Genomic DNA, 12,140 nt, shown 5'->3' with positions numbered 1-12,140 from the left:
TTAATCATGAATATCCTGCAGCTGTAGTGGGAATGTTCTTATAGGGGAATAGGCCTCGTGCATTCTGTTCCAGAATTCTCCAGCTTCAAGCTTTAATTGCTTGTCCCTGACAGGCTGGAAATCAGCATCCCCTGCAGCCTTGCTTCAGGATGCCTGCTGGATGTGAAGAAAGATATTAGCAAAAGTAACCATTTGAGGAAGAATTACCTCCTAATTTGGCAACTTCAGCTCAGTTTAAATATTCCTTCAGCCCCTTCTGCTGTGCTGGTGCAGTGGGGTGGTCACCTGGAGCAGAGGAGAGTGGTGATGTCTGGTGCAGCTTGGCAGAGCCTTGGGATGGACTGTGGAGTTGTGATCTTCCAATTTCCCTTCAGAAAAGCCACAGGAGGCTGAGGAAAGCCAGGTTTCCCTGTGCTGGCAGGAAAACCCTCAGCTGGGCTGTTGTCAGACACTCAGTATGGGTATCTGCCTGAAGTCTAAAGATATTGTGCTTTTTAATTATTGTGCAAGTTGCCAAAGCTAAGGAAGGCATTTAACAGAAGTTAAAATAATTAAATTGAACGGGTTAGGGAAAGAATAAATCAGCAGCACAAGTACTGGGTGTTGTTATTACTGTTCCACTGCTTACCCACTAATGGATTTCCCTCATCTCTGCTTTGGCTGCCCCTTTCTCATTGTGCACTGTGCTGGTTGGATTTACATGAGCTGCACCATGTAGACATTTTATTGAAGAGTATTAATTTCTTGATTTGTCTGTAAAGCATTTTACTGTAGTAAAGGCCCCCCTCAGAGCTGCAAATCATGGCATGGGGCTGGACAGTTTGGGGAGTGCTTCTGTGCCTGATTGCAGCCCTTTATTCTGCCATTTGAGCTTTATCTTCCCATTTTGTGTCTGAGCACCCGAGCACCCCCTGTCTCAGAGGCAGCAGGTCATTCTTCATACTGACACAGCTGCCACCTGAGCCCCTGACACCAAAGATTTAGTCTGGGGCTTTAGAAAATACTCATTTTAGCAGGAGAGCAGTGTCTCCAGAGTTCTGGTGGCTGTTTGAGGGAGCACGGAGCTCTGGGGGAAGGTACTAATTGTGTCCTTATCTTGGAGCTTAATGATGACTTTCCCCTGCTACGGATTGTTTGTTCTATACAAAGATAATGCTTCTGTCAAAAAGGAATTAGGATTTTCTGTCAGATATTGATCATGTGCACTTCTTGGGATTTTAGACTTTAATGAAGTCCATTAAAGGAACGCACAATTGTGAATACACCCCACAGAGTGACACTGAGACCATTTACCTGTTCTGGACAATCTCTGTACTCATCACCTGTCTTCAGCTCAGGGTTACTTGAAAATAACCTGCTGCTGTTGTTTGTTACTGCACCTGGGTTTATTTTGTCATTTAGATGCAGAACACAATGTAATAATTCTACTTTGCTTTTTCTAATTCTGTTCTGTGTTTATGTTGTAGCTGCATATACAATGAAATAAATGTCAGTTCATTTAGTTATCTTTCAGTAAATATGTATGTTCAAACCCTTCAGAATACCTGGAGATATAAACATTTTAAGCATAAAATACAGTTATTCTTCTAAAGAGTGCATAAAGTAGCTTGTAACCCCAGATTATGGTTACTCTGCCTCTTTATCAATTTCAAACACTAGATCCCTTTAAAATCCAGTCTGGTGGCTCTGTAGTGTCCCTTTATATTGACATTATCCAAAAAGCAAGAACATGACACTTCTGTAGCTATTAAACAGATTCCAGAACATTTTTTAAAAGTGTGGAGGAGGAATAGAGGCTTTTGCAGACTTTGACCAGTGCAGGTCATTTTATTGGCAGCAAGGATGCAGATGCTGAAATTTTGACCAATTCCTTGAAGAAAGTGCCATGAGATTTGCTATCTCTGCATGGTTAAAAGCCAAAGACTTGCAAGCAGTATTGGAGTGAGGGAGCATTCATCAGCAGTCATTCATCAGCAGAACTTCTGTGTTTTCGAAAGAAAAGTATGGGAAGAGCACACTTTAGGGCTGAAATCTGACACTAATTAAAACAGCACTCTCAGCAAAAATAGGAATTCAGAGACAATGGAAAAGAACCTGAAGCAAAGACAAGGCATTAAAAGAAACAGGGATGTGTATCAATGCATTTTTACTATCGTGTCATTATATAGAGAAATAAAAAAAAAGTCTCAGCTTGTTTTTGAACTCCCTAGGTCAGGAGGGAGGAAGGAGAGAGGCCTAAGAGAGAAGCCCTGTGCAGGGCTGATGTTCCCAGCCTGCTCCATGTCCCAGTTTATTGACCTGGCATCTCACAGCCCAGGCAGGAGAAGGGACACTTAAGAAAAATGTGAGCTTGTTATTGTCACTGTTTAGTCAGATCAGGGTGTTTGGCAAGAGGGGTAATAACTTTTCCACAGGGATTTAAAAAAGAATGGGATGGGAGCAGCCTTTGTTTCTCTAGGTGTCTCTTGCTTAAATATTCTTGTAAACTGAAAAGTGTTTGGAGGGCATAAACGCTTTAAAAAAATAGAATAAAGTGTCCTAATTAAATAAATAAAATTAAATAAAATAGAGCAAAGACATACTGTCTAGTTTTTCTATTAATTGAGAAGCCTGCAACCCAGCTCAACAAGAGGAAAACCAATGAGTAAAGAAATTGGAGACTCTCCTTTTGGCTTATTGATGCTGTTTTGGTCAAGTCAAGAATTCAGCTGTCCTGAAATGATCAAACGTTGTTCCGAGAAAAAGAGAATTTCCAAACAGGCCTCATTATCTGAAAAAAGCTTAAAAATATCAATTAAGGTAGTATAATTTCTCTCTTGCCTACTTTAGTCTGCAGAGATGAAACTGTGGGAGTGTCCTGCTTGCTTGCTCATTGCTCTTTCAAAAGAGCAAGTAGAGTTTTATCATAATAAACAAATCCCTTTTCATCTGCAAGGGAGAAGTTGTTTAATGATGAGGGGCAGAGCACTATGCATCCTAAGGGAGGCAAATGTGCATCACCAGAACTGCAGTGAACTCAGAAAATGCCACAGAGGGTGAGTATCAGTCAGCCACCTCTCTGAAAGTCATTCCTTGGAGGACTGGAAATAAACTTTACATTATCTGGATCTGAGAAAACATTTTTCAGCTTATATATATGATCACTAAGTATTTACATAAGAATGGAATAATAAATCAAGGTAATGTGATTACAAAGAAAACAATTCTTGTGATTTCACTTTTTAAAGTGTTGGTGTTTAGAAAGCTTTAATTAATGGCAAAATGTAAATGTAATGTGCAGCTGAGAGCTGATGTGATCAGTTACTAATGCTCCAATTGATTGGTTTTTTTTCTTTTTTTTCCTTGATTCTTACCTTCTTTCAACCAATTTTTGCAATGGCCTTGTCAGTAAGTGCAGTGTACTCACTTGTTTGGGCAGCAGTCAGCACATGCAAAATCTCCAGCCCATGAATTATGTAAACTAAAGACCTCTAGACCCAGCTTGATTCTAATGATGAAGCTTTAGTTTTCAAAGTTTTAAATGAGCACTGTGCCCGTGTTTGTGGTTTCGTAACATTCACTGCAAAGTACCCCTACAGGCTAAGATGGAAACCTGTCACAATCTGGTCAGTGCTTCTCAGCTGAACAAAGGGGCCTCTTCTGCAGGGTTCTGGTTGTAGCAGAAGTTTTCTGTCTGCTCCAAATCTTAAAGATCATCTGCACAAGACAGGATTTTTTGGGGCTGTAAAGGTTCTTTTTGGTTATTTTCATTGTTTTAGGAGATATGTTACCTTATTTCTGGTAAGAAGGGTCATTAGAATAGAGTGAGGAAAAGATATTATGTGATTAAGTTCTTTAAAAATATTAATGCTTTCAGTGCTAAATCAGCTCTGTCATTCTTTGCTACACCTTTTTTTGTTTCAATAGTTCCTGTGAAAGCCAAAGACATCTTGTGTAGAAGAAGAAATTGTCCTCCTTACAATTGCAGCTGTGACAAAAGTGACTCCCAAGTGCTCTCTGTTGATGCTTTTCACTTAGTGAGGAACATTAAGAGCTGTTAATATAGGAATATAATTTTCCTATACTCAGAAACACTGAAAATGTGAGATATTAGTGATAGCATTTTGTGTTAGAAAATCTAGCAATGTGGCCGTTAACATAGAAAAATAATTAATCTTGAAAAATAATTTAAAAGTACTCTAAGTTCTGTTTTTATTTAGCTTCATGTAGAGCTTTTGTATGTATTGAAGTGTTACTTTCAGTACCTTTCCTACATTCCTAAGAAGAGTCACTTGATTTTAAAATGTAGAATTCACACATCTACTTGGAACTGCAGTTTTAAGAAAAATATCAGCTATCATGAGATTCATCATAAACCTGTACAAGTTGGCACTGGGGGTATATCCTGGCTGCTAAATGTTGTAAATTGATTTTTGTTGTTGCTGGTTTTGATTTCTTGGTTTTCTGAAATAGATTTTCTGTTTCATCTGCATGTATTGGGGAAAATGGATCGATCTTATTGATATTATGCAGAGAAGTATTCCATTAGGGAAAGTTTAGCCTCACACAAGCCAGGTGGAATTCCCAAAGCTGGAAAACGTGGATATTTGCAGTAGTGATGGGGAATTCCTTTGATAGGGGAATGATTTCCACAACTGCCTAGCACTGCAGCAGTGCTCATTGCAGTGAGTATTTAGCATTGTGCTGGTGTAGCTGGGCACAGTGCAGGTGCAGAGGGAGGTTGTTGGATTTCAGTGAGTGTTCCCTGTGCTGGTGTAGCTGGGCACAGTGCAGGAGCAGGGGGAGGTTGTTGGATTGCAGTGAGTGTTCCCTGTGCTGGTGTAGCTGGGCACAGTGCAGGAGCACAGGGGAGGTTGTTGGATTTCAGTGAGTGTTCCCTGTGCTGGTGTAGCTGGGCACAGTGCAGGAGCACAGGGGAGGTTGTTGGATTTCAGTGAGTGTTCCCTGTGCTGATGTAGCTGGGCACAGTGCAGGAGCATTGGGGAGGTTGTTGGATTTCAGTGAGTGTTCCCTGTGCTGGTGTAGCTGGGCACAGTGCAGGAGCAGGGGGAGGTTGTTGGATTGCAGTGAGTGTTCCCTGTGCTGGTGTAGCTGGGCACAGTGCAGGAGCAGAGGGAGGTTGTTGGATTGCAGTGAGTGTTCCCTGTGCTGGTGTAGCTGGGCACAGTGCAGGAGCAGGGGGAGGTTGTTGGATTGCAGTGAGTGTTCCCTGTGCTGGTGTAGCTGGGCACAGTGCAGGAGCAGGGGGAGGTTGTTGGATTGCAGTGAGTGTTCATTGTGCTGATGTAGCTGGGCACAGTGCAGGAGCACAGGGGAGGTTGTTGGATTGCAGTGAGTGTTCATTGTGCTGGTGTAGCTGGGCACAGTGCAGGAGCAGGGGAGGTTGTTGGATTGCAGTGAGTGTTCCCTGTACTGGTGTAGCTGGGCACAGTGCAGGAGCAGGGGAGGTTGTTGGATTGCAGTGAGTGTTCCCTGTACTGGTGTAGCTGGGCACAGTGCAGGAGCAGGGGAGGTTGTTGGATTGCAGTGAGTGTTCCCTGTACTGGTGTAGCTGGGCACAGTGCAGGAGCAGGGGAGGTTGTTGGATTGCAGTGAGTGTTCCCTGTCTGGTGTAGCTGGGCACAGGTACAGTAGCATTGGGGAGGTTGTTGGATTTCAGTGAGTGTTCCCTGTGCTGGTGTAGCTGGGCACAGTGCAGGAGCACAGGGAGGTTGTTGGATTGCAGTGAGTGTTCCCTGTGCTGGTGTAGCTGGGCACAGGTACAGTAGCATTGGGGAGGTTGTTGGATTTCAGTGAGTGTTCCCTGTGCTGGTGTAGCTGGGCACAGTGCAGGAGCACAGGGGAGGTTGTTGGATTTCAGTGAGTGTTCCCTGTGCTGATGTAGCTGGGCACAGTGCAGGAGCATTGGGGAGGTTGTTGGATTTCAGTGAGTGTTCCCTGTGCTGGTGTAGCTGGGCACAGTGCAGGAGCAGGGGGAGGTTGTTGGATTGCAGTGAGTGTTCCCTGTGCTGGTGTAGCTGGGCACAGTGCAGGAGCAGAGGGAGGTTGTTGGATTGCAGTGAGTGTTCCCTGTGCTGGTGTAGCTGGGCACAGTGCAGGAGCAGGGGGAGGTTGTTGGATTGCAGTGAGTGTTCCCTGTGCTGGTGTAGCTGGGCACAGTGCAGGAGCAGGGGGAGGTTGTTGGATTGCAGTGAGTGTTCATTGTGCTGATGTAGCTGGGCACAGTGCAGGAGCACAGGGGAGGTTGTTGGATTGCAGTGAGTGTTCATTGTGCTGGTGTAGCTGGGCACAGTGCAGGAGCAGGGGAGGTTGTTGGATTGCAGTGAGTGTTCCCTGTACTGGTGTAGCTGGGCACAGTGCAGGAGCAGGGGAGGTTGTTGGATTGCAGTGAGTGTTCCCTGTACTGGTGTAGCTGGGCACAGTGCAGGAGCAGAGGGAGGTTGTTGGATTGCAGTGAATATTCACTGCTGGTGTAGCTGGGCACAGGTGCAGAAACGGGGAGGTTGTTGGGAATGTTGTTGGGAATGCCCTGGGCAAGGCAGGTTTGACCCTCAGCGATTCTGTGATTTTTGGCCATGGGATCTCAGACCCCCCAGAGGTGCTGGAACACAACAGCTCTGCAGGCTCTGTCACCCCCTGTGCCCACAGCCTTCTCCCCAATCTTCTTGCAGCCACCAGCATTCCCTGGATTCAGGATTCCTTGAGCTCCATGTGGTTTCTGTGTGCTCATTAACCCCAAAAAGGATTTGTGTCCCATGAGCTCATGTCAGCCTCCCTGCAGGAGCCTTTTAGCACCCACAACATCCTCTGACAGAGCATTTCAGCACTTTTCCCTAAAGTGGAGACAATGTGTTTGGAAATGGCATTCTCTTGTTAGTAAGCAAAAGTTGGGTGGGGTGTTGGTGTGTTTTTAGCTGACATTTCTCTCATGGTTGATGCTGGCAAAGGTGTTGATTTTTTAAGAACAGGGAACTGAATGGCACCTGTATTATCCATCAGACCATGAATCTCCTGGTCATAGTTCTGATACCTGCACTATTTTTATTCTTGCTTCTGCTCCTCAGAAAAATGATTAAGAAACAATTTCCTGGTCCCTTCAGTGAACACCCCCTGTCCCCAAAAAGGAGAGCACTCTGTGCAGTGCAGTGTGTGATGCTTTAATAATGTATAAATCAAGCTGGACAGAAGCTGCCTGTCAGTTTTATTAACTTTGACCTTTTCTCCCATTATAAAGATGGTTTGGTAAATATTTAATGGCCCTTACAGGTTTTGACAATTGGACCTGCATTCCTAAGAGCAAAGGTAGATTAGAAAGAAATACTTATAATTAATAAAAATAACTTAATCACTTGGGGGTCAACATTGAAGGACAAAATTTTGGTTTAAAATCTATTTCTTTTTTTTTCCTTTAGTAGTTTTTTTGTTGGTTTTTTAATACCTGACCACTAAATGTCACTAGCTGGGAGGTTATGAAATGTTTTTAAGAGGTTACCTTTAAAATCCATCTCTGATTAGTACCAGTGATTACCTCCATCTCTGAGCAAGTGTCCAAATAATGTTGTTTACCTGAAATACCTGCACAGGGAATATCAGTGGATGGTGTCACCAGCACAAAAAGATGCAGGAAGGAAAAGGAAAAGCATATTCCTGGAGTCAATGGCTCTTCTGCCAGAGCTGTCTTTGCCTTTAATTCCCTGCATATTGCACTCCCTGCACATTGAGGTAGTGAAGATTGAAAACTAAGCCCCTGACACTGAAACATGGCCTTTCAAACATGGAGCCTCCATTGCTCTCATTGATTTTTTTTCATTTCAGAAAACTGTCGGAGAAAAACAAATTTGAGCAGAATCCATTGGTTGGGGGAGTAAAATCCCCCCCTTCCCTGGTGGAGCACAGTTCTCTTCCCATTAGGAATGTGATGTGTCTTCATGTTGAGCTCACGTGGCACAAGGAGCAGCCAAGGGAAGCAGGAGCCTGTTAGAAATCCTTCTGGATGTGCTAAGCAGTGACATCTGAGTCAAACTGGCTCATGGACTGCTCCCCTCCTGTTCACAGGTGGTTTTGAGTACATCATTCCAAGCTTTGCTTCCCTCTTTTTCACTCAGCCCCTGCAGAACAGCTTGGTCTAAGACCACTTCATTTTCTGAACATTTTAAAGTCATACTTTCCTGACCGTAACCCTTTTTTTATGTGCAGACCATGGGGTTAGAGGGGTTAACTGTGAAACAATTCATCTTTTTCAGAACAAATCTTCAGACAATGTAATGAACACATAGATCCAGGTGCTGGAATGATGCAGAAAATCGCATTTGTCTGACAATGAATCTTTCTCCCCCTTCCAGTTCAAAAATGGTGAACTCAGAATGTAATTGAAAGTGTTCAGAGGAGAACTTGTTGCACTTGGAGGTGGTTGCAGGACAGGCAGAGCCCTGTAGTTCTTCTTAAATCTGAGAGCTGTGGGAGTGCACTCAAAATCCTGCCGATTCATGTTGTGTCCTTCAAAAATTTGTCTTTTATTGGCAAGGAAAAGAGAAGTTTTGAGGAGAAAGCTACTGAATGTGAATTGTTCTGCAGTGCTGTGGAGATGTACAAGCAGGTATTTTAAAAGCAAGATTTTTCTTTACAGTGATAGAAACTCCTTTGCAAATGTTTTGTGGTTTTATGTTTATGAAGAAAAAACCGAGTGTTATTTCTAAAAAGCTGGTTTATATTGTGAAAGGGTTGCATCTGTCTTCCTCTTATCTTCTTCCTGAAGTGAGAATGTTTAGTCCCTAGAGAGGACAAACAGTTTCAATGTTTAAAAGCAAGCCCAAGTTTCAAGAGAGAGTTGAGAGGAAGTCCTTGATTCACCATCTTACTTGCCCTGATGCATAACTTGCTCCTCATACCCATTCCACAGAGACTTTTTCCATGTCCCTATTGTCTTCCTCCGAGCAATCTATCTGAAATACCACACACTAACTTCCTGACTGGCTGTAACCTGAATCAGGTGCCACAGGTAGCAGAGCTCTGACACAGAGTATTGCAGTGGTGTGTATTTTAATATATATATATGTTTTTTTTCTTATCCAGTTGCAGTACCATGCTGGGCTGGCATCTGGCCTTTTGAATCAGCAGTCTCTGAAACGTTCGGCCAACCAGATGGGAGTCTCTGCAAAGCGCAGACCAAAAGCCCAGCCAACAACTCTTGTCCTGCCTCCTCAGTAAGTAATGGAATATTTGGAAGAGTTTCCATGCTGGGGGGTGAAATATTTCTTATTAACTTATTGGTTTTTTGGTTTAATTTTCAGTCATTGTAATAAGCGACCTCGTGCTTGTGTTTTTGTTCCGTACACGTTCTCTTTGTAGCAGGTCATTAAAAAACTTTTTGCAACACGAGCTTGTCATTGAGGAATGATGCTCACCTGATTGTTATGATTTGGAGCTTCAAGCAGGACTTTTCTGAAGGTCCTAAAAGACTGAAGCCAAAAAGTCTTTGGTGTGAGTACTTTCTCGGCAAACGTCTGTTCTGAGTCCATCTGTTCACCATATGTTAATTTTGCATCAGATCTAAACCTCTTTTACAGGTGACAAGCAATTATGAGGACACTTAGAAACTGTTTGAGGACAGAGAGTATCAACACTTTGAGCAGCCTCTGTGTAGCGATGCCAGAAACACAGAGATGTGCACAACAAAGCTTATAAATTCATAAACCACCTGAAATATATTTAGTTCCGTGTAAGAAAATGATTATTATGTAGAAAATGAAGTGCTAAGCAATTGTTCATTGTGCTGAGCATCCTTGTAGTTTGTGGAAATTGCCTGCTTTTCTTCACAAAGCAAGAGTCACTGATGTATAAACACTGTGCTACCAAAGACCTTGTAGCTGTAATAATAAAAGTCCCTGTTGTTGCCAGATTTCACAGGTCAACATGTAGAGGGTTTTTTCTTAAAGGAAATGTGAAAAAAAATCAGAGTCAATAGAGCTTTTCCCTTGTATATTAACTTTAAAGTGCTGGTAATTCAAGAATCCATAAAATGCTCTATTGTTTCACCAATATATCAGACAAAGGAGAGTGGTTTGAAGGGGGCTCCAGCAGTGGTTTGAAACCCAGATGTTGTTTTATGTGGGATGGAACAGGGGTATTTTGTGACAAACTGGCTGGTTAGTTTTCCTTCTTTGTTGGGGTATCTGCAGCTTCAAATGGACTTCTTTCTCCAGGAAGGCTATAAACTGGAGTACTGGTATATCAGTTATCACAGTTCTTTCAGAGGTCTTAAAGTATTTTGGTGGTTTTTTTGTTTTATTACTTAATCGCGGCATCTCTAGTTACTAGAAATATGTATAAAGAGCTAACTTGTACTTTTGCATAGAAAAATCTGTTCCTTAACAGCTGCAGCTGTATAAGTCTTAATGTGAGATACATAATATGCATATTCATAAGTATTATATGTCTTGTTATCTGTAGATGATTTTCCTTCAGTGGTGCATTTACCTAGGATCTGCACATAGACTGAAATTTTAGTGTGGTAGCTAAACTTTAAGCAGTAGTTGAATTATGTTTCAGTATCTTATTACCACTTCCAGCATTATTCACAGGGAAAATGTGATTCTGCTGAGCTGGCCCTTTATCTGTCACTGGTTGCCTCCTCTCTGGCTCCTCTTTGACCTTTCCATATTTGTTCTTCTTTGCTATCTCAGTGTGTCTTAAGAGAATAATAGTGATATTAAGGCAAATCAAATACCTGTTGGGCTCAGTATCTTGTTTCCAGCACAGGACAGAAGCAGATTATGAAAAGACTTATTGAAATAGGCTTATGAAAAGTATTTAGAGAAAAAAAAAGAAAAAAAAAAAGGTGTGACAAATGGATTTTAATATCTTGATTTTGCTGTAGTTTCATGCAAATAGTGATGAATCATGCAGTGGGGTTTTTTTCCCTTCTTGCTTTATAAAATACAAAAGAAGAAAATATCCAGATGCAAAACTACAGATCTCCTTGAAAGGACATCCTGCATCCTAATATTCCCATGGCAATTCAAGGATTTTTTTTTTTTTAAGCTTTATTAATTCATCAAGAAAGGGATAACTATTTCTTGGTCTATTTTTGCTTTGATGTATGCTATTAAAATTAAGTTCAGTGACAAGTCATTGGGCTGAGTAACAATGAGTCAAGTGTTTATTAAATTGTTCAGAGCAGCTATATTATCTTGAGCTTTTCTTAAACAGAAGTAGTTGAAACCAGCTGTATGCCAAAATGTCACTTCAGGAGAGCAGCTTGGAGTGAATATCAACACTGCAGTAAATCCTTTCTGCCAGCAAAGGAATGCAGGAAACACTTGCTCAGGAGGTAGCAGAGGTGATGATTTGGGCAAAGAATCTCCTAAAACCAATTTATTCTTATGCAGATTTTGCACATGGCTAGTTTAATGGTAAACATGTCTGTATTTGAGTTACAGGTATTATTAGAGGGCGGGTTACTATGTGTTTATTTATGGTCCTTGAAGAAACTGCATGAGTAACTTTTGCTTTTGCACTTCACATTCTCCATGGCAGTGGTGCAAGCTGAGCAATTTTCTTCTTCATCCAGGTCTTTGATCTGTGCTGCTGGGGTGAGACTTGGGTTGTAGTCCACAAACTAAAAAATCCCAAATGGTGTTTCGTCTCATAAAGGGAGTGATACAGCAGAAAAATCAAGTTTTGTTCAGTTCTCTGTTCACTTGAGCCTTCAGTCTCTATCCCTGCTCTGCTTTTCTTCTTTCCCCTCCAAAATGCCTTTTTATTTTTAAAGAAACCAACCAAACAAAGCAAACCCAAGCCTGTATTGGAGGCTCAGCCATCTCTTCCTATTTTATGCTTGCAGATGGAGCTGGAGAAAGGGTTTTAGTGATGGCAAAAGTGATTCTTGGCAGGTCCTCACACTTTTTCCTCCCCAATATTAGGCTGTCTTCTGATGTGCTGTGTTTTGGAGGTAAGAGCCTTTAGTTCTTCACTAGTAAATATCTGAAACAGCAGCAATTTTGAATCCAAAAGATGGTTTTGAAAATGGAAGTTCTCTGTCCTATGCAACTGCTGTGAGGAAAATCTGCATTTTCTCCCTGTTTATTTGAGTAGTTGTAAGGGTGCTGAGCAGTTTTGAAGAGAGGCCTTTTGGCGTTGGG

At 42.1% G+C, this 12,140-nt stretch overlaps 1 protein-coding gene across 4 annotated transcripts in view; it reads left to right on the top strand.

Annotated features, from left to right (window-relative positions):
• Positions 1-12,140, top strand: part of MED27 (mediator complex subunit 27) — an 84,623-nt gene that overhangs the window by 25,044 nt on the left and 47,439 nt on the right. For all 4 annotated transcript variants that reach the window (XM_064393177.1, XM_064393176.1, XM_064393175.1 and 1 more), the window contains exon 3: positions 9,073-9,203. In XM_064393177.1, the coding sequence (XP_064249247.1) occupies positions 9,073-9,203 (131 nt within the window). The remainder of the gene's footprint in view (positions 1-9,072; positions 9,204-12,140) is intronic.

This window comes from Passer domesticus, chromosome 18 (assembly GCF_036417665.1).
Source record: "Passer domesticus isolate bPasDom1 chromosome 18, bPasDom1.hap1, whole genome shotgun sequence".
NCBI lineage: Eukaryota > Metazoa > Chordata > Aves > Passeriformes > Passeridae > Passer > Passer domesticus.
This window is presented reverse-complemented; position numbering and strand designations above follow the sequence as displayed.